Here is a 22,543-nt window from a genome sequence, read left to right as displayed (position 1 = left end):
TCAGACTCACCTCACCGCTACTCACCAGTTAAGAGTGGGGTGGCTCAGAGTAGATGACAGAGTACAGCAACTTGCAATGGGCCTGGTGTACAAGATACACCACACCACTATGATACCCAAGTACCTGTCAAAATACTTTATAAACATTAAGGATGTCCATAATTACAACACCAGAGGCAGCGCCACAGATCACTTTCAACCCAGAGTCAAAACCAACAAAGGGTCAAACTCTTTTTTCTGCTATACCACCAAAATGTGGAAAGCCTTACCGAAGGTCATAAAGGAGTGTGGATCACTAGCATCCTTTAAAATTGCCCTGAAAAATCACTTACAGGCAGCAGCCGTTCGCAACTGGTAAAAAACTAACCTAGCCCAACCCTACCCTCCCCTGCCCCTTCTTTGTATATACTGTTTGTTTAGACTTACAGGTACTGTTTTCTTTTTGTTTTTCTTTACATATCTACTGCATAGTACTGTGTTCTATTTGTCTGTCATTCAATGTTATATGAGATACTTCAATGGTTTCCAGTGGAAATAAGCTTAGTCTTTTCATGGATCTCCTTTTAGTAGACCTTGTACCAGTGAACTGTACCGTCATGAAACTGTACCTTTTCCTATGCAAACTTCTAATAAAGTCTTCAATCAATCAAACACAAGATATTATCTGTCTAAACACCTGAACATGGCCAGTGTGCTCTGTCTTCTAGTCTGTGGAATGTAAAATAAGAGCACGTTTACCTATAATGAACTATTTTTACTGTTGCTAGTTGCTACACTTAAAAATAAAAATATAAAATAACAAGCGTGAAACCATATACAGTACACATTCAATAATTTGGGATTTGGAGGTATTGAGGTATAAGATTTTTTATCGCACAGCCCCAGAAAGTAAAGAAATAAGTGTTAAATTGAGCCGTAATTAAAATCGTACCTATCGTTTTATAATGGACGATTTACTTTTCGGGCAAGTGGGCATGACCTTTGGGCAAGTAGAACATGGCCTGTACTTGCCCGACGGGCAAGTGCCTCTGAGACCTTAGTGTCAACCCCTGATTTCAGCGTTTATTTCTTCTGTCCACCTTCTGCAGGGTCTGAAATACTCCTTCCAGACACACGACCGACTGTGCTTCGTCATGGAGTACGCAAACGGTGGCGAGGTGAGCTCAGAAAACCATCAATGAATGTGTAGCCGGGGGGGATTCGATCGATCATCCTCACAAGGAGTCATTTCTAACATCCTCTTTTAACCCATTTAGGCCTGAGATTATTGAATGCTTTGACTATTGAAAAATAGCAGATATACAAGCTCACAGCGCGGCACCGAGTGCCGCGCTGCGAGCTTGTAGATCTGCTATTTTTGAAAAAGTCGTGAAAATGTGTGCAAATCTTTGACTTGTATGTATTTTTAAAGCGAACATTTGTAACTCAAATTTTGCTTCTGGGTGGTCCCTGGAACTAAATATTTAGTGATGGGGGTCCGTGGCCAAATACATATCATTTTGGGGGTCCTTCACATGAAAAGGTTTGAGAACCACTGACATAGTAGTCTCTCAAGAACAGACTAACTGAGCTCCATTTAAGTGAAAAGGAGCTTTTCTTTGACAATGGCCGTCCAGATTGCTGACACAGAAACATAGGTTTTTCAAAGAATCTTAGAAGCATTCAAAAGACACTTATAGAATCGGGTTCAAAATTTGAATTTTCATGATTTTTCAAAAATAGCAGATCTACACTGCGAGATATACTATCATTATTTTATGCTTTAACTATTGAAAAATAGCAGATATATAGCAGTATATCTGCTATTTTTCAATAGTTAAAGCATAAAATAATGATACACAATAATGTGTACCCGTTCTGAATGGGTTTAAACATCCTCTTTTATACGCCTCTCCTCCCCTTGTCACTCATGGCTTCCCTTCTCTCCCCCCTGTGCTTCCTCCATAACTCCCCTCCGCATCCTCTCCGCCCTCCGCTGCATTTCCTCCATGCAGCTTTTCTTCCACCTGTCTAGGGACCGGGTGTTCTCGGAGGAGCGCGCGCGGTTCTACGGGGCCGAGATAGTGTCAGCGCTGGATTACCTGCATGCTGAGAGGAACGTGGTCTACCGGGACCTAAAGGTGGGTCGGTCGGGGGAAAACGTTATCTTCCTATCTCTCTCTCTCTCTTTTTCCTCTCTCCATCTCTCTCTGTCTCTCTGCTTGTTCTCCCCCCCCCCCCCTCTCCCCCCTCTCTCTACTTCTCCCCTGGCAGGATATAAATAGGGCTCGCCTCCATCCAGAGCAGTAGCAGCAGCAGCAGCAGCAGCAGCAGCAGCCATTGAGCTTATTGATCGGCTTCCGGCCTCCCCAATCAGACTAGCAGACCTCACTGCAGCTGGATGCAGCTAGACAGAAATAACTGCCACCCCCCCCCCCCCCCCCCCTCCCCCCTATGTAACACCCAGACATTGGCGGGTTTCTTTTTTCTTTCCTTTTTTTTGTACCACAGGCAAGGGACTGGCTGTATATCGTCATTGTCGGGTGGAAACCTTGTCAATGTTATGTCCAAAACCGCTCGTTTTGTATTTATCGATTTCAAAATGATTTGAACTAGTGAAAATAGCTGATCTGCAAGCACGCAACACCTCGCGTCGCGAGGCGTTGTGTGCTTGTAGATCTGCTGTTTTCACTAGCTTTGTGCGACAGTCTTGTATGATGAAGCAGGGCTTTGCTTTATGAAAAAACGTACACATTTCTGCCCGACAGTGACGATATACTGTATGTACTGTAGGTTGCTGTGCAGTATATTCAGTCTTATGTAATAGTTGGTGACAAGAGAGTGTAAAATGGAGACATTGTCCAAACGTTAAGTATAAAAGGCTACATGCAAGGCTCGATAGATTTCGAACGCAAAGTGTCCTACTTCCGTTATAGTTAAACAGTTTGTTAAAGTAGAAGGACGGCAGATACAAGTCTACATAAGGCTGGCAGAGATTTTCCTCCGCCTCTGATGGCGAGCTCTCAAAGTCGGGTCTTCTTCACGACACAACAGACCAGAGAATTGTTCTTACAGTATACTCATGGCCTTTTTAAGGTCGTCAGGTGCTTCCTCGAAATGTCACGGAGCGGAACGAACGATTTGGGGAGGACGGATAGCGGAGAGACAGATGTCTCGGTGACTCTTGGGTTATGAAAGGCAGGGGTTATGGGGATTAGGAGGACGGTGGCCGTGGTATTGCGCGGGGCAGTTGTTCTCAAAGTGGATTCCAGGGACTCTGTGGGTTCCTTTAGGGGTGTCTAAATTGACCCATACAAGTCTGTAACTCTGACAGTGTACAAATGGAACCAAATGAACCCGCCATTTGGTTCCATTTGTACACTGTCAGAGTTAAAGGTCTTATGACATCAAATGTAATAATTTTTTTATTTTGAGGGTCATGTTTCCCGACCTCAATTACACCAAAAAAAACGGAACATTTCAACATTGAGTGGTTTTTCTGTAATCTGTTGTTTTTTTAATTACCAGGCCCAAACACCAAAGTGATGAATGGTAAATGGTGCATTGGACCGATGCAAACACAATGTAAAGTAAAAAATTTTTTTTTTTTTTTTGTAATTGAGGTCAGGAAACATGAAAAAATAAAAAAATAAATGATGCCATAAGACCTTTAAGGGAAGACCTTGATATTTGAATGTTTGAGAAACACTGGTGTGGGGCATCTGTAGCTCTGCATCATTCCAGCTGATGAAGACTGTGCACCAGCCAGCCAGGTCAGCATGGCCCCGCCTGCCTCCTTCCCCTTCCCCTCCTCCTCCTCCTCCTCCCTTCTCTCTCTCTCTGTCTCTCTCTCTCTCTCTCTGCTCTCTCCCCTTGGGTTTACAAGGCAGGCTCCCAGCCTGCTAGGGTTCTCCTGAAAATGCCAGGGTAGCAGGATTGGAGGATGTGCTGACTCTGGCCTGGCTCTGCTGGCCACGTGTGAGCTACAGCTGCCAGGTGACTTTTACAGAGAGCAGGGGTGTCGCACCACATTCTGGGCCCTGGGGGTGCTCTTAGCTGTTGAAAAATAGCAGATCTACAAGCTCACAGCGCGGCACCGAGTGCCGCGCTGCGAGCTTGTAGATCTGCTATTTTTGAAAAAATTGTGAAGATTTGTGCAAGTCTTTGAACATTTCAAATCCTTCTAGGGTTTTTTTTTTGAAAAACCTATGTTTCTATGTCAGTGGTGCTCAAACTTTTTCATGTGAACCCCCAAAATGATACATGTATTTGGCCACGGACCCCCCATCTCAAAATATTTAGTTCCAGGGATCCCCAGAAGCAGAATTTGAGTTACAAATGTTTGCTTAAAAAATACATATATTCAAAGATTTGCACACATTTGCACGACTTTTCCAAAATAGCAGATCTAAAAGCTCACCTGAGCTTGTATATCTGCTATTTTTCAATTGCTAAAGTATAATATAATTAGGGCCCCTCCACCTTGGGCCCTAGTAACTCAGTCCTACTTTTCCCCCCCTTGTGACGCCCCTGACAAAGAGAGAGAGAGAAACCGAGAGAGAGAGAGAGAGAGAGAGAGAGACAGAGGACACCGTGATATTAGAAGAAAGGCCACGCAATGCCAATTACATTCACATCACTGTGAGATACACCGCCACGAGGCCTCCAATGAGCCCGCCCACATGGCTCATTAACTTCATTGTCATCACAGGATCACATGTTTACAGGTGTGAAAAAACTATGTGGGTGGATTTCTCTGTTCTACGAGCTCCTATCATTTGCAGTTTTACAAGAAATGGGGAAGGAATAGATATAGAAATAGAAACTAGGTCAGATATGTATTCCTAATATGTAGAGTAAAGTATATACACCGATAATACTGATGTCAGTCTGTGCTGTTATGTTTGTGTCCACCCATAACTCCTTCACTCAGTCGCTCCATCCAACTATTGATTTCATGATGAAATTACTGTTTAATTTACAATGTGTTCCCCCGCCCCCTCCTCAGCTGGAAAATCTCATGCTGGACAAAGATGGACACATAAAGATCACAGACTTTGGTCTGTGCAAGGAGGGGATCAAGGACGGAGCCACCATGAAGACATTCTGTGGAACGCCCGAGTATCTGGCTCCAGAGGTACGAGCTTAACCCAGTTAGACCTGAGGCCCATTCTAAAAACACCTAATAAACAATCTTCGGGAAAAGATTATATAATATATCTGCTACTTGTGATGCTTTTGTGTGATGCTGTTAAAAGTTAAAATATGGAGATAAGAGGCCGACAGCAACGACATGTTGCAAAAAATACATTGATGCTTTCCCAGATTGAATGGGTTAAAATAGTGTTTCCTTACCTTAATTTAGAGCAGCGTTTTAACCACTTTTCTGTCCCCAATTTAGTTGGGTATAAGGTATAAAATAGGTAGTTAATGTATGTTTTTTTTATTTATTTTTTAAGATTTGTTTTTGGGCTTTTTTTTTTGCCTTTATTGGATAGGACAGTAGACTGACAGGAAATGGGGGAGAGACAGGGAGTGACATGCGGCAAAGGTCGCTCGGATCGGGAATCGAACCAGCGACGCCGACAGGCATTGATGCCGAAATGGCAATGCCTATATGGTATGCGCCTGGTCCACTAGGCCACCAGGCGCCCCTAATGTATGTTTTATAATATTATAATGTATTTCTGTAGTAACTAAAGCTTTCAAATTATTTTAATGGTGTAACTACAGTATTTGCCTCAGAGATAGATGTAGTGTAGTAGAAGTGAAAGTATTGGAAATTGGAAATATCCAAGTACAAATACCTCAACATTGTACTTGAGTACAGTACTTGAGTAAATATACTTACGATTGACTTGTATAGTTACTTTACACATGCGGTGATGCGGACATGCCCGGGCGAGCCGCGAGCACAAACAGTCACGCAATCAAACAGTCTGCAATGTGTCTCTGCTACTACTGAAGTAGGGTAAAGTACACACAATCAGAACATTAAACAATTATTTCACTAATCGTTCACTCTCTCGGTGCAGACTGGAGAGTCCTGCAGAAACAGGCAGAGGGGAGGGGATGACTGTCTGTCTGTCTGTCTGTCTGTCTGTCTGCCTGCCTGCCTGTCTGTCTGCCTGTCTCACTGACTGAAACGAGCCGAGGCACTGTAGTAGCTGTGACGGAGCGGAACGTCACGGAAGAGGCGTGGTAGTAGAGGGTGTAGAGGGAGAAACTGATTAGAACTTCAAATGTGCCTATGTCTTTTGTGTATTTATTTATATTACATTTATTTGGACATCCTTAGGGGATCTTTGAGAGATATGCGTCATTATTTAGATAAAGAAAGATTCCTGCTCCCCCCCCCTTTAAGGTTTGCTTTTTTTGTTCAAGTTGAGCAATTTTTGACACTTATGTATATATTCTTCGTTCCCTTTCTTTGTTGTATGTGGTTGTATTGTTGTTGTGGTATCTATCGATCTATCTATCTATCTATCTATCTATCTATAGATAGATCTATAGATAGATCTATAGATCTATAGATAGATAGATAGATAGATACCTTTATTTACCCCCAAACGGGAAATTCAGGTACCCTATTGGCTCACCTGCCAATGAGGAGCCCCGAACCGGGAGGAGGTAGCACCTCCGTCCTACTCCTCCTGTTTAACTTTCCCCGCTGACAGGCGCTGTCCCGGCCCCCGTAGGAATAGGTAGTGGTACGGCGACAAAGATCACCTCCCCCGTCCAGCTTCCCTCTGCCGAACGTGCCCGATTGTGTTTGTATAGACCAGTGGTTCTCAACCTTTTCAGGCAGCGACCCCCAAAATAATCATATTTTAACTGGGGACCCTGACAAGCACTAAGAGTTGAGGCATTCGATTGATGAAAATAGTAGATCTACATGCTCACAACGCCTCTCAACGCGTTGTGAGCATGTAGATCGGCTGTTTTCACAATTTCTGCCACTAATATTTGACAATATTTGACAAGACACTGAACCCCAAGTTGCTCCGGTGAGCTGGTTGGTGCCTTGCATGGTTTCCACCGCCACCGGTGTATGAATGTGTGTGTGAATGGGTGAATGTAATGCACATTGTAAAGCGCTTTGGATAAAAGCACTATATAAATGCACCATTTACCATTTACCATTTACAATTTGGCCAATGTTTAATTTGTCATTTCAGAGGTATTAAAAAGTCCTTAGATTGTCATTTTAGAATTGTGCTATACACTTAAACTTCATGTTGGTTTGTTTACTGTTGAGTGAGAAAACAGTGTTGCACATTAAGTTAATCATCTGGGGACCTCCCAAAATCATTTGGGGACCCCCCTGGGGGACCTTCAAACGACAGGTTGAGAACCACTGGTATAGACTATCGGCCAAGCGGTCTCCACTACAGTGGATTCGAACCGCCAGGCTCCACGGTGGTCGAAAGGCACTCCTGCGCCACCCGAGAGCCGTAATTCTTCCCTTTCGTTGAGTTGAATCAGTCCAGCTTCACTAAAAGCTCTTTCACAGGCAGCAGACGGAGCAGGTAGCACTATGTTTAACTTGAGCGACAGAATGATCACAGCTCGGTACATGTTCAAATGTTCACGCCTCTGTCACCATTACCACCGACTGCTGGGTTAGAGTGGTTACTGTGAGTGGTTCCCTCCTGTGAGCAACACAGCACAAGAGGGCAGAAACCTCGTATCTCCAAGTTTCAAATGTGCATGTTTTTTTGCGATGGAAAGCCCCGCTTCATCACACAAGGCTGTTGCACAAAAGTAGTGAAAACAGCCGATCTACAACCACACAACGCCTCGCACTAAATCATTTTTAAAATGATAAATACAAAACGAACGGTATTTGGACATACAAGGCTTCCACCCGACAACGACGATATACACCTCTATGCTTTTTCCCCCACGGCTTGTCTGTCTCTGGTTTTCTTGACGTCTCTGGTTTTCTTGACGTCTCTGGTTTTCTTGACGTCTCTGGTTTTCTTGACGTCTCTGGTTTTCTTGACGTCTCTGGTTTTCTTGACGGCTTTGAAAAGTTCAAAGCCATTAGTCCATGGAGTTAATAACACAGATATAACTTTACTTTTTAACAGCAATTTTCAAAACAGGCTTGCAAAGTGTCTCATCCTACGCCTTCCCTTTCGGCATTTCTACCAGCTTAATAACCGTAAGGACTGATCACTTTGGCTCTCCCGCTTCATATTGGATAACTTGGGAAACTCTTGGTAAAGCAGTCAAATTATGAGTTAATAATATGTTGGATTTATGTTAATGTGTATTTTCAGAACATAATTTGGATTAAATTAACTTTAGAAATGAAAGTAATGTAAACTGGACATACTCAAGTAAAGTACAAATACCTCAAAACTGTACTTAAGTACAGTACTTAAGTAAATATGCTTAGTTACTTTACACAACTGCACACCATGCTGTGAGCGTGTAGATCTGCTATTTGGGCCATGATTTAATTGTATTTATTTATTCAGAAATTTGCTGAAGAAATGTGCAATGCCCAAAGCGGGCCAAGGATTATGGCCACATAAATCAATTAGGGACACATAAAAACATGAAAGGAGACTCGTGGCCGGTGGCACGACGTGAATGCGGAAAGTGAAAAATGGAGCGTGTGGCCAGACTTTGGTCAGTGTGCGAGGTATGTCGGAAGAATGGGCAGCTGTTCCTGAATGCCTGTCTAATCTTCAGCTGAGGACTTGTGAGTTAACCCATGTACACCGGGAACGTGAGTCTGTGTCACTTTAGATTTTAACCACTTTAACCACATCATGTTATGCTTTAACTATTGAAAAATAGCAGATATACAAGCTCACAGCGCGGCACCGAGTGCCGCGCTGCGAGCTTGTAGATCTGCTATTTTTTAAAAACCCTGGCAAGTTTTGCAAATCTTTGAATATTTCTATTAAATTCTGACATGGAAAAAGTTTGAGAACCACTGACATAGAAACATGCGTTTTTCAAAAACCCTAGAAGGATTTAGAAGACATTTATAGAATCGGGTCAAAAATATAAAATCCACGATTTTTCATCTACAAGATCTACAAGCTCACAGCGTGGCACTCGGTGCCACGCTGTGAGCTTGTATATCTGCTATTTTTCAATAGCTAAAGCATAACATAATGGTTGAAGTATCTTTGCACACACACTCCTTGACTGCCAAACCAAAACCTCCACCCCTCATTTCTCACATGGCCCTCTTCTAGTGCCACCATGAGGCCGATTCTTGCAAGACATAATTATTTTTGGACACTGCTACTACAGATTTTGCCCTAGAATCACGCAAAGCGGTACACACAGTCTCTCTAAAGTCATGTCATCAACATGGATCTGCCCCATTTCCCATATTCCCTCCTGATTGGCTAACATTGCCTTCTAAAGTTTGTCTATGCAACCTCCCGATTTAGGGAGTCTTACTGGTGGGTAATAATGCGTTCCCGCCCTTGGTGAGTTAATGAGTGTTGCTCTGAGGCCGGGGCAGGGCGCCCTGCTCTCCTCTGGGCTCACAACGTGTGCTGCTCAGGGAGGGTTCTCCGTGTACAGGGGCGTGGCAGCTCCCCCATCGCGTGCAGGTATGACAAGCGCTGGAGTCGTCCGTGCAACCCGATATGGTATTGTGAGTGTCAGCTGTGTGTGTGTGTGTGTGTGTGTGTGTGTGTGTGTGTGTGTGTGTGTGTGTGTGTGTGTGTGTGTGTGTGTGTGTGTGTGTGTGTGTGTGTGTGTGTGTGTGTGTGTGTGTGTGTGTGTGTGTGTGTGTGTGTGTGCGTGCGTGCGTGCGTGCGTGCGTGCGTGCGTGCGTGCGTGCGTGCGTGCGTGCGTGCGTGCGTGCGTGCGTGCGTGCGTGCGTGCGTGCGTGCGTGCGTGCGTGCGTGCGTGCGTGCGTGCGTGCGTGCGTGCGTGCGTGCGTGCGTGCGTGCGTGCGTGCGTGCGTGCGTGCGTGGGCGCGCGTGTGTGTGTTTGCGACAGCCCCCTTCTCATCGTCATAAAAGAATGTTTTCCCGGGGAGAAGTGGTGACCGTGTTGACACAGTTGCTGGATCGTTGTTTTTAGCCTCCCCATTCGGAATTTGCTAAAGGGGGTGTGCTGTGGTGTATGTGTGTGGGTGTGTGCGTGTGTGTTGGGAAGGAGGTGTGTGTGTGTGTGTGTGTGTGTGTGTGGGGGGGGGGGGGGTGCTTGGGTTTGGCAGTGCGTCAGGAAACGCGAGCTTCCGACCCCTGGAGAAAAAAAGTGCCACATTGGCCACAGCTGTTGTATGGCACTGGGGGAGCCTGGGGGCTCGCTGCTGCTGCCCGGGATGCCATCCCTGACCTGGGCATAGCCAGGGCCATGATGATGTGCACGCCAACCCCCTCAGTCCTTCAGACCCCCCAGCCGCCCCCCCCCAACGCGTCCCTGAGCCCCCATTCATTCAGTCATCTGTCAGAGGCTCATTCTGTTCTTCTCTGCCTGAACCCGGGCCTTCGGTGCTCAGCGCCAAAGACCTGAGCCAATAAAATAACTTCTTCTTTCATAATGACTTAACTCACACCTGAGCTGGCGCTCAGGTTGTCCTTACATTTTTTTAACCCAGGCATTTATCTCACAATTTCATATATAACGAGAAGAATTACAATCTTTTTAGAAAATAGCCAAAGTACTTTATACCAAAGTATTAAGTAGGGCTATAAGAAGGGCTGTCACAATTATTACATAATCGTCTAATCGCAATTATTTGACAATTTTTTTGGGATAATCGTCCTAATCATTTACATGTTGAAAAATGTTATGTTCAAAAATAAAAATAAATAGTGGAAATAGCAGATGTAGATCGGCTATTTACACTATCAATGTAATTGAAATGTAATTGTCAACAACAAAAACACAATTCAATTATTTGAGTGACAATTAATCGTCATGTAAAATGTCATAATCGTGACAGCCCTAGCTGTAAGTGGATAAATATAAAACTATCTATGCTTTTTGAGCGTTTTGTGTTTTTGTTTTGTTTAGTTATCTTTGCGAAGCTGCCTACAACAATCCACCTGCCCCTGACAGTTCACTGGTCCTGGCAGTAATGGAGCCTTGCGATGGCAGTGCGGGGGGAGAGAGAGAGAGAGAGAGAGAGAGAGAGAGAGAGGGAGCGCAGGGAGACATCAGGGGGCATTGCCACGGCAACCAGGGTCACTGGCAAGCGTCTCGGCGGAGCGCCGGGCCAGGCAGTGTTACAGGTTGTTCTGCAGTAAACAATGACCTTGTTGTGTGCGCTGCACAGGAATGCTGTAACGTCTGGGAATATTCCACCCAGGGCAGCAGGGAGAGAAAGAAACAGGGGGGGGGTGAGCTGGTGGGGGGGTTGTACCCCCCCCCCCCCCCCCCTCTCCCCAGCCAGGGGTGTTGCACCAAATTCTGGGCCCTGGGTACAAGGATTCACTGCGGGCCCCCCATGAATGTTCTTCATAGGGGGACGGGGGGATTTAAACCATTTAGATTGGGAACGCATTATTACATTGCATTATTTTGTGCGTTAACTATTGGAAAATAGCAGATATACAAGCTCACAGTCACAGTGCGGGTGCCGCGCTGCGAGCTTGTAGATCTGTCATTTTTGAAAAATCGTGAAAAAGTCTTTGAAAAAGTCTTTGAAAAACCTATGTTTCTATGTCAGTGGTGCTCAAACCTTTTCATGTGAAGGACCCCCAAAATGATATGTATTTGTAGTCTGATTTCATGTCTGACATTGTGCCCTGTTTGAGCGATTTCTGGAGGGGAGGGACTTTGACGGCACGGATTGGTTATTTGTTAAACCCACCCCCACCCCCTGCGCTAATTGGAGGAGCCGTCATTTCGGCTCCAGAAATCACTTATTATGAACACAATTCCAGAGCAGAGAAACAGTCCACTCTGAGAGTGGGCGAGTCTATGGGCTGGAACCATGCTAATGTATTTGGCCACGGACCCCCATCTCAAAATATTTTGTTACAAATGTTTGCTTAAAAAATACATACGTACTGTATATTCAAAGATTTGCACACATTTTCACGACTTTTCAAAAATAGCAGATATACAAGCTCACAGCGAGGCACCGAGTGCCGCGCTGCGAGCTTGTATATCTTGCTATAGCTTGTATATCTGCTATTTTTCAATAGCTAAAGTATAAAATAATTAAGGCCCCTCCATCTTGGGCCCTGGTAACTCAGTCCCACTTCCCCACCCTTGTGACGCCCCTGGGGGGCGTTGTACCCCCCCAACCCCCCCTTGCCCAGCAGCAGAACTGAACTGGTTTGTCTCTAGCGGAAGGCAGCGAGGCGGGACTCGTTTTGTCACCTTGTCTTATTAAGCACACACAGTATAACATCCTGAGTGTTTCATTTAAATTAACTCTCAGTGCGCAAGGGGAGGAAAAACTTTTATTAACCGAGACACCTTTTTAGAGAATAAACTTGACACAGATGATCGGAGGACAGCTTTTAGTCGGTGCGGCGGAACCGAGATGGACCCGCAAAGTTGGAACATCGTCTGCAGAACTACTATGAGGTTGTTTTTTTTACCGCTTTCCAGCTGGAGTCCCTATTTTGGACGGAATAGGAGAAAATGTCCAAAAAGTGGTCAAATAACAAGAATAGCAGTTCAGCAGATCAGCTATTTTCGCTGTTTGACAAAGTATACTATATACAGTATAGAGTAGACATTAGGGCTTAAGTGGTTAAAAGAGATAAAAGAACAAAAATGGCTGCTTTCAAGTATACACTCCAAAACAAGAAGAAGCTCCTTGATTGCAAAACGTTGCATAGTTGTGTTCCAAATAAGAAAGGCAGTGAGACTTGCCAGGAACACAGGTGACTGTAGTCATATATAGTACATGCAGTTGTTGCTATGCATTTCAGTGCACCTGAGGAAGAGAGCTAGTTTGAAACGTGTAGCCACACAATCACTATACTTCCTAGACTACACAATATAGACAAATCCACGGAGCGCTGCTGACTAGTTGCGGTGTCGTGGTGCGAAGTGGTGGTCGTTGACACCGCAGTTATGATTGCTGTTCTGTGGGATTCGTCTATGACTCTTATGTTGTCTGCGAATGTTCCACCTCGTATAGAGATGCTGAGTTTCGAGTTGTTAATTCGGTGCGCGGCTATTACGTCCATACACGTTAATATTCATTCATATTCAAGACACTTCCTACTAGTATTGCATATCGTCGCTGTCGGGCGGAAACCTCGTATCTCCAATTATCAAGTTTGTACGTTTATTCACCAAGTAAAGCCCTGCTTCATCATACAAGGATGTCGCACAAAAGTAGTGAAAACAGCCGATCTACAAGTGTGCTTGTAGATCGGCTGTTTTCACTAGTTTAGTTCATTTTTAAAATGATAAATACAAAATGAACGCTCTTGGACATACAAGGTTTCCACCCGACAACGTCGTAAGTCATTTACCATGAGAGGGAGTGGGTTGTTGGCTGATTTACCACTGTTTCAGGGTTGTGGCACGAGGCGAAGCCACACAGTTGTAACTTGCAAGGTTATTTAGTTACAATCATTAATTGTTTCAGAATACACATAGTGGGCGGGGTCCATGAGCCAACTCAAGGTTGTTGACTGATTTACCACTGTTTTAAGCCAATCAGAATCCAGCATCTGAACATGTGACCACAAAAAGTGGTAGAAGACATGTTCTCCTATGTTCCAACAGAGAGAAAGAAGTTGGGGAGCGCAGTCGTATCAACTGGAGCACTGGAGCAACAGCGAGTGTGTTGTCTCCACCTCTCCTCTCCCTCTACAAAATGTAGTGAAAACAGCCGATCTACACGCACACAACGCCTCGCGGCACGAGGCGTTGTGTGCTTGTAGATCTGCTATTTTCACTAGTTTAGCTCATTTTTAAAATGATAAATACAAAACGAACGCTCTTGGACATACAAGGTTTCCACCCGACAACGACGATATGTTTTCCTATGTTCTAACAGAGAGAGAAAGAAGTTCGTATCAACTAGAGCACTGGAGCAACAGCGAGTGTGTTTGTCTCCCCCTCTCCTCTCCTCTCCTCTCTCCCCTCCCCTCCCATCTCTGCTCCTTTGGGGGCAGTGTGGAACGGAGTTGGGTTGGGGCTGGTGGTGGGGGCCCAGGCAGGCGGGCGGGCAAGGCAGGCAGTCCTGGTTACGTGTATGAGGGATGAGCTTGGCTCCTGCGCTCCTGGCAGCTTCACAGCTGTGGAGCTGCTCTCTACATATATGGGGCAGCTGCGGGCCCAGCTGTCGCACGGCGTGAATCACACGACAGCAGCGCTGGAAATAGAGACGGCCCAGTAATCCTAGCACCGGGCCGGCTTCACGTTACTCCCCCGTCCCCCCCCCCTCGCCCTCCCCAGTCCTCCTCCTCCACCTCCTCCTCGGCGCTCGCCCCTCACCGCAGCGCCAGCGCCAGCGTGCCCAAAGACACGGCCGCCGCGGCTGTCCGCTCGCACGCACGCATGGCACGCACGCACACAGCAGTTTTTGTTCCTTTTACGGACACGTCAGTCCATCTGTTTTCAGGGGGCCCGACGTCGCTGGCGGGGGCCAAGGCGCGCCGCGGCGCGTCCATATTTAATTTGTTTAATCCGTCCCATGTCTTTTTTACCTTATGATTCTATTCTTGGAGGCCTGATTCACCTTGCTGGAGGTTTTAAAAGAACAGACTGTTCTCCTTGTCTAGATTTCACCTTCAACATCCGGCTGCCTGGCGAGGTAGAATCCAGTACATGTCCCCGGGGACCTTGGAACAACTCCACTCAGCAGTGCATTAGTCATGCAACAGGTTGCTCTGTTCACAGAGCGCACAGAGCCCGAGCAGCAGTCGCACTCATTAAGAACCGTCAAGGAAAAAAGTAATTTTGGGGGGGAATAAGATGAAACATTTTGCCCCCGCGCGTTGGCGGCTGCTGTTACGCGTTTGTGTGCTTTAGCGTTACAAAAAGGATTGTATTTGCTATCGTCGCTCCAGACACTTATGTATGCTTACCGGGACAGCCCACCCCCCAACCCCCCCGCCACCCCCCAACCCCCCAGCTCTGTCGCTTGTTGATTAAATCGTGTGTGCTTACTGCTTGCATGCCTGTATGTATGTATGTCTGTGTGTGTGTATGTGTGTGCGTGTGCGTACACCATGGACCTCTGGTGATTAAATATGCAGGGCTCCAGGGGAAACCTTATCCGTGCTCCTAATGTGAGATGTGAGTCAGTGTTGGCTGGGGCCGCCTGGAAAGCCCAGAACCAGGAGGGGGGGCTAGTGAGTTGGGGGAGGGGGGGGGGGGCTGCAGTCCAGCAGCCTCTAGGCTTTGTACTGTACATCGTCACTGTCGGGCAGAAACCTTGTATCTCCAACTTTCGAATTCGTATGTTTTTTTTTTTTTGCGAAGTAAAGCCCTGCTTCATCAGACGAGGCTGTCGCACAAAAGTAGTGAAAACAGCAGATCTACAAGCACACAACGCTACCGCAAAGCGTTGTGTGCTTGTAGATCAAACGGTTTTGGACATACAAGGTTTCCACCTGACAACGGCGATATGTACAGCCTACAGAGCTGCCGTCTTCACAGGCCTCTGATGTTCCGACAGTCCGAGCACAGCCAGTGTAGAGTAGACGACAGCATGGCTAACGGGGTGAGCGGCGTGCTCTACGATGAAGCTGCCGTGCCACATCTGCGTTCACTCATTAACAACCCCATTAGCGGTCTTTCTTATACTTGCAGAGAAAAAAATACTTGTACCCACTGCTTTACACCTGTAAACCTGTGATGTTTTTACAAATAAAACTGATTTCTTCGGATTTGTCACATTAATTGGCATCAGTGACGGCCCAGTAATCCAGTAAAAACGCATAACCATTGACCAATACTGCTAAAATAGTACACAAGTATCACAGCGCTATCGTTATACGTCTTGACTATTTTGCCTCCCTTCATTGACTTTTTTATCACTTTGAATGTGAGAGCCCTGTTTTTGGCATGTCATTATTGTCAAACATTAGATCATAAGTGTTTCCTATATTCATCATCACGGTATAGAGGACTTTAATTGTTAAAACATTTAATGAGATCAATTCATTAAGTTTAAGTAATGCATCCTATTCCAGGCAGAAGGTAGTAGGTGTAGAAAAAAAGCATTTACATTTACTTTTCTTTCAATGGCTTCCCTTCCCAGGTGCTAGAAGACAACGACTACGGCCGCGCGGTGGACTGGTGGGGCCTGGGGGTGGTCATGTACGAGATGATGTGTGGCAGACTGCCCTTCTACAACCAGGACCACGAGAAACTGTTTGAGCTCATCCTGATGGAGGACATCCGCTTCCCCAGGACGCTGGGCCCCGAAGGACGCTCCCTGCTCTCCGGCCTGCTCAAAAAGGACCCCAAGCAGAGGTGAGGAGGACGCGTGCTTTGATTAACAGTTGATGCTTTATTACACAGTTACGACGGTTGGTTTTCGTGGAGTGATTTGATAGGACATCGGGCATTCCGCGTGTGCTGCTGATATGCAGTACAACAGCACTGTTTACTGTGGTGATCACTACAGCTCGACTGAGATATTTATTAACTTTTTTTGATTACAGCGGTATCAGCAATTATGCAGCCGGATTGTGTTCGGATTTTTTACCACTTTTCTTTTTTTTTACACACATCCTGGTGTCCCTATTTTGCGTTTCCCAAGTTTTCATAAATGTCCAAATATGGCCCAAAAGGGGACGGGTCTCCATTCTGACACATCCCCATTGCTATCACCAGGTTAGCATTCACCAGCGTCGGCAGGTTAGCTACTCACCAGCTTAGCATTCACCAGCGTCTGCAGGTTAGCTACTCACCGGTTAGCATTCAACAGCGTTAGTTTTACTGAGGTTAAGGTTAGGTTTATGTGGTCGGAATAGCGATGTGTCGGAGTGCCGACGTGTAACCGAGTGGTTAAATAACCGGCTAATGGAGTGATTAGACATTACAGACGGTGACACCAAGACGCGTTGCTACAGGCGCAGACGCTTCAGAAAGGGCTTGGCAAACAGGGGCTGTGTCCACCCTAAGCGTTTGGCTGCTAGTGCTACCACCTGGCAATCAAGTTTTGGGCCGATTACACGTCGGTGGTAGCGCTAGCAGCCAAACGCTTAGGGTGGACACAGCCCCTGTTTGCCAAGCCCTTTCTGAAGCGTCTGCGCCTGTAGCAACGCGTCTTGGTGTCACCGTCTGTAATGTCTAATCACTCCATTAGCCTGTTATTTAACCACATAGCCTAATCCGTCTATATGTTGCTAAGCAACGTCTTTGTTGATGGAGTCCTGAGGAGCTATATTTGTTGACAGAGCCCAATAAACAAAATCACAAGCTGTTGTCTCTCATTACTTGATTAATAGATTATATTTAACCTGTGGTATAAAAAACAATATCACATTCAAGGTCATGCTGTTAAACTGTACTTTATATCATCTGCACAGTTGTGATTCATCTGTCGATAGTGTTCAAATAGGATATTGCTTAAACATCTTTTGATATTGTTGTGGGCTCGCTTCAGCGAGCACACACATAGTTGTCCCCACTTTACGTTCATTATTCTTCTTTATTTATTTCGCCACTTCTTTTTGGCATCCTACTACTCCCACATTCTTTGTGCTAGATTTTTTTTTTTATGTACTTTTTGAGATTTTTGAGATTTCCCAGTGGATTCCTCTGGGAATTCCTCTAGTGCCCTGACGAGCACTAAGAGTTGAGGCATTACATTTTCTATATCATGGTTCTATTGTAGCACAACTACATGCTCACAACGCCTCGCGTTGCGAGGCGTTGTGGGCATGTAGATCTGCTATTTTCACAATTTTCACAACTGTCCTATCCGACACCAGGGTCAAAATGTCTCAAAGGCAGAGTAGGGAGACCACCTCCAAACACTGCACATGTGCTATTTATATTGTATCAGCATATTCTGCTTTACAGATTGGTTGAAATAATCTTTGATTCGTAAAAATAAGTTACGAATTGGAGCTTAATTATAATCCGTTTTGTTGTGCAAATGCAAGTGTCTCAAATCATTTCTGGTGCTGTGTTTGCAGTGTAAAGCAACTAAGTACATTTACTTAAGTACAGTACTTAAGTACAATTTTGTACTGGAGTATTTCCACTTTACAATACTTTTACTTCTACTCCCCTACATCTCAGAGCCAAATCTTATACTTTTACTCCACTACAATTATTTGAAAACTTGAGTTACTTGTTACTTTGCAGATATAAATTATAATATTACAAAACACACATTAACCACTATTTTATACCTCTACAAGCTCTACAAGCTCGCAAAGCATTGTGGGCTTGTAGATCTGCTATTTTCAAACATGTTGTACTTTTCCTTTTTTTAAAGTACGTTTTCATGCCAGCACTTTTGTACTTTTTTAAAGTACATTTTGAATTCCAGACTTTTACTTGTAAACTGAGTATTTCTATGTTTCAGTATTGATTTGATTGATTTCCCACCACTGTGGTGTTTGTGTTCCAGGTTAGGAGGAGGGCCAGACGACGCTAAGGAGATCATGCAGCACAGGTTCTTTGCAGGGATTGAATGGCAAGACGTTTACGAGAAGAAGGTGTGTTGCTGCATTTCTTTATTTCACTTCAACTTCCCCTCGTCATTGTGTTGCGCCGAGTCTTTTGCCTCCTGATTATGCCCTGTCATACGACATACAGTATGTGTAGCGTGTCAGAAATAAATAGCCGATCTACAAGCTCACAGCGTATCACCAATCGTCTATTTTCTGACACACGACTCCGCCGTACTCAAACTGTAAATCAGTCATTAAGGCATTGGTTCTCAAAGTGGGATCCGGGGACCCCCAGGTGTCCTTGAGGGAGTTCCAGGGGGTCCCCAGCTAAATTATAGTTAGGAACCATATGGACCCTTATGGGTATGTAACTAATGGGAGTGTACATTTGGAACCAAATGGACCCGTTACACTCTGAGTTAAATTAACATTGATTTTACAGTATAAATCGTGGTCTCAGAGATAGAAATACTATTAGATGGGGCCTCCATGGAGTGAACAATCGATAGGGGGGGGGGGGGGGGGGGAACTCAGGGGTGCGGGCTTTGTTATTGTTTCAATTGTTGTTGGTAGTCATGGCTGCCAGTTCCCACCTGATGTCATGTGGGAGTTCTGACTGTTCCAGACCGTACTGAATAACTGCTAGCTTGCAGAGCGTCTTAAGACTAGGACTCAAGTCTAGGACGTACAGGTCATTGGGTGTGTTACCATAGAGAATTATACAATCTCCCACCATGCAACAGCAAATCCTATACATGCTTAAAGACACGCATTTCCCCTTGGGATTCATCTTCTTCCAGGAGAACGTTTCTTGACTGAATTTCCAAAGATCATTGAAGTTCTGGTCATAGCTGGAGCCATCATTCAATATGTACAGCTCTCCATTGTAGGCAAAGGCTGAATGAGGCCAACCGCGTTTTGGAAGAAGCTGTGCAGAAGGTTTGCTCAGCCAGCAGTTTGTCTCTGTTTCAAATATTCTGATGTCGTCATACTCCTTCCTTTGGCCCCCAAATACAAACATCCTTGTCCCAATGATGGTGGCAGAGTGCCAGAATGAAGCAGGTGCATTGGTGTTGATTAAAGCCCAGACCATTGAGGTGGTGTCCAACTTGTAGATGTCATTGATGCCTCGAGTCAGTGGGTTCCATCCTCCAAAGACATACATGACCTTCCCCAAGACACAGGCTGAGTGGTCCTCCCTCCCTTCTGGAACAGTCCCAGAAACCATAGTCATGTTCCATCTGTGGGCGTCAACATCAAATGCATAAAGCACGCTGCAGTAAGGCTTCCCTCCCCAAATGTAGACGATGTCTTCAATAAGCACAGCTGTGTGGTAGCAGCGTCTGGATGGAACGTCAAGTGGACGTTCTCCTCTTCCATTTGTGACTGGGAGCAACTTCCTCCAGCGCAAAGACACTGTGTTGAAGATGCACACATCAAGCTGATCACTGTTGTTAATGTAACTTCCAAAGGAGTAAACCTTGAGTCTCACGGCTACAGCAGCATGGGATCTCCCTGGTACTCCATTCAGATGTATCGTCCAACGTAACATTTTACAAACCAGCAACAAGCTTAAGATTCTGGAAGTGGAATGGAATGCGAATTTCTTAGCTTCTGAATGTTTGTTTTTTTGACATTCCATTATATTGACACTGAAAATGTTGTAATAATGATGTCACTCAAACTGAATTGCTATTTGGCAAAACAAAGAATGTTTTTCAGGGGTCTGTAGCCTGACCCCTGAAAATGGGGGTCTGTAGCCTGAACTGCATCTCAAACTGGGGGTCCTTGAAATTAAAATGGTCGGGAATCAGATTTCTGGAGGAGGCTGGTTTACGAGGCTAGGGAATCACTGCTATAGCCGTAAAAATCTTCTCTTACGGGGGTCTCTGGCATATCTTTTCAAATGGGGGTCCGCGGGGCTAGTAAGTGTCAATTGGGGGGGGGGGGTCCTTGACATGAAAAGGTTTGAGAACCACTGCATTAAAGGGAGGGGATAGCAAGCGAGCTCAAACATCTGAGCATGTGACACCGCCAAGAGTCCTTGTACTGTAGATGTCACCAGGCCCACAACTGTTGCCAGCAGTGATTGACAGCACTGATGTGATAATGTCCTCATGTGTCCCCTCTGCACCAACAGTTGGTCCCACCCTTCAAGCCCCAGGTTACCTCAGAGACAGACACACGCTATTTCGATGAAGAGTTCACAGGACAGACCATCACTATAACACCTCCCGGACAAGGTAACGGATACATACATGCGTGCGCGCGCACACACACACACACACACACACACACACACACACACACACACACACACACACACACACACACACACACACACACACACACACACACACACACACACACACACACACACACACATACACACACACGTGCGCATACTTTTACTGGTGTGCTGTTGTTGGGTTGTGTCTTCTTTTATTATCTTGTTTTAAGCCAAGGGTCTTCAACAGGGGGAGTTACTATAGGGGGTAACTCCTTTTTTATATTAACCACTTGAACCCTAGTGTCCTTATTCTGAGAACTTTTGCCAAAAATAGCACATCTACAAGCTCACAACGCCTCGCAGCGCGAGGCGTTGTGAGCTTGTAGATCGGCTATTTTCGGCAAAGAGGTTTGGTATAGAGGGGAAAAAGAGCACACTAAGTACAGAGTGGAAAATCAACTTTATTAAGTATTGACGGTTCAAGTGGTTAAATATCTGAAAACACAAATTGACATGAATCCAAAATACATTGATGATTGTGCTGTCAAAAGATGAAACTATGTGGAATCTAGTGGCGGTCCCTGCTTCATCTCTCTCTCACTAAGGGGTCCTTGGCCTGAAAACATTGAAGACCCCTGTTTTAAGCTGTTGTTTTTACTGTGATGAAGGAGGTTCCCAGCTTAAGATTTTCAGATGCATGTACCTGACCGGGCATCGGAGTGACAATAAACTGAATCAATACACACCTGGGGAGGACACACACTGTGCACTCACACCAAGCAACTATTCTGTATCAGACCGAACATCAGTATGAAGTGCACAGGAATCATAAATTGTCTAACTTCCGAGAGTATTTGTAATTGTTATTGCCTTCTGACACGTATTATAACCCCCACACCCTCTGAGAATATATTTAGAATGTTAGAGAGAACTATGAAACCTTCAGTTACTTTCAGCCACTCAAGCCAGGTACCATATTTATTTCAGAAGTTTCAGTTCCAATTAATTAAAACTTTGTTGCCGGTCGGCTCATGAGAGAACGTGTCGCCCCACGCACTTAATCCCTTTTGAATTCAAATGGTTGCATGGTGTGACGCCCCAGCACATCTTGCATGGTGTGGCGGGAATGATAGTGGTGCTGGAGTTGACACTGGTGGGTTGGGGGTGTGACAATGATTTTCAGGGGCGTCACAAGGGGGGGAAAAGTGGGACTGAGTGACTAGGGCCTTAATTATTTTATAATTTAGGTATTGAAAAATTGCAGATATACAAGTTCACAGAGCGCTGTGAGCGAGCTCGTAGATCTGCTATTTTTTAAAAGTCGTGAAAATGTGTGCAAATCTTTTAATATGTATTTTATAAGCGAACATTTGTAACTCAAATTTTGCTTCTTGGGGTCCCTGGAACTATATATTTTGAGATGGGGGTCCGTGGCCAAATACATATGATTTTGGGGGTCCTTCACATGAAAAGGTTTGAGCTCCATTGACATAGAAACATAGGTTTTTCCAAAAAACCTTGGAAGGAAAATTATTTGAAATATTCAAAGACTTGCACAAATTGTCACGATTTAAAACAAATAGCAGATCTACAAGCTCGCAGCATGGCACTTGGTGCTGCACTGTGAGCTTGTATATCTGCTATTTTTCAATAGTTAAAGAACAAAATGTGAGTGAATCCTTGTACTCAGGGCCCAGAGTTTGGTGCGACACCCCTGGGTGCTGGAGTTGACGCTGGTGGGGGGGGGGGGGGGGGGGTGACAATGATTTGACTAACTATTCCACAGGTATCCCTG

The 22,543-nt window shown here is 45.2% G+C and overlaps 1 protein-coding gene across 1 annotated transcript in view; it reads left to right on the top strand.

The window, feature by feature from the left end:
* The window catches only part of akt1 (v-akt murine thymoma viral oncogene homolog 1), a 79,632-nt gene that overhangs the window by 56,055 nt on the left and 1,034 nt on the right, over positions 1-22,543 (top strand). The window contains exons 8-13 of the mRNA XM_080750033.1: positions 1,089-1,157; positions 1,950-2,120; positions 4,988-5,116; positions 16,148-16,362; positions 18,476-18,563; positions 20,659-20,761. Coding sequence (XP_080606159.1) covers positions 1,089-1,157; positions 1,950-2,120; positions 4,988-5,116; positions 16,148-16,362; positions 18,476-18,563; positions 20,659-20,761 — 775 coding nt within the window. The remainder of the gene's footprint in view (positions 1-1,088; positions 1,158-1,949; positions 2,121-4,987; positions 5,117-16,147; positions 16,363-18,475; positions 18,564-20,658; positions 20,762-22,543) is intronic.

The sequence above is a fragment of the Nannobrachium achirus genome (genome assembly GCF_963921795.1).
Source record: "Nannobrachium achirus genome assembly, chromosome: 20".
NCBI classification, from domain to species: Eukaryota; Metazoa; Chordata; class Actinopteri; order Myctophiformes; family Myctophidae; genus Nannobrachium; species Nannobrachium achirus.
The sequence above is the reverse complement of the archived record's forward strand: the minus strand, read 5'-3'. Positions and strand labels throughout refer to the sequence as shown.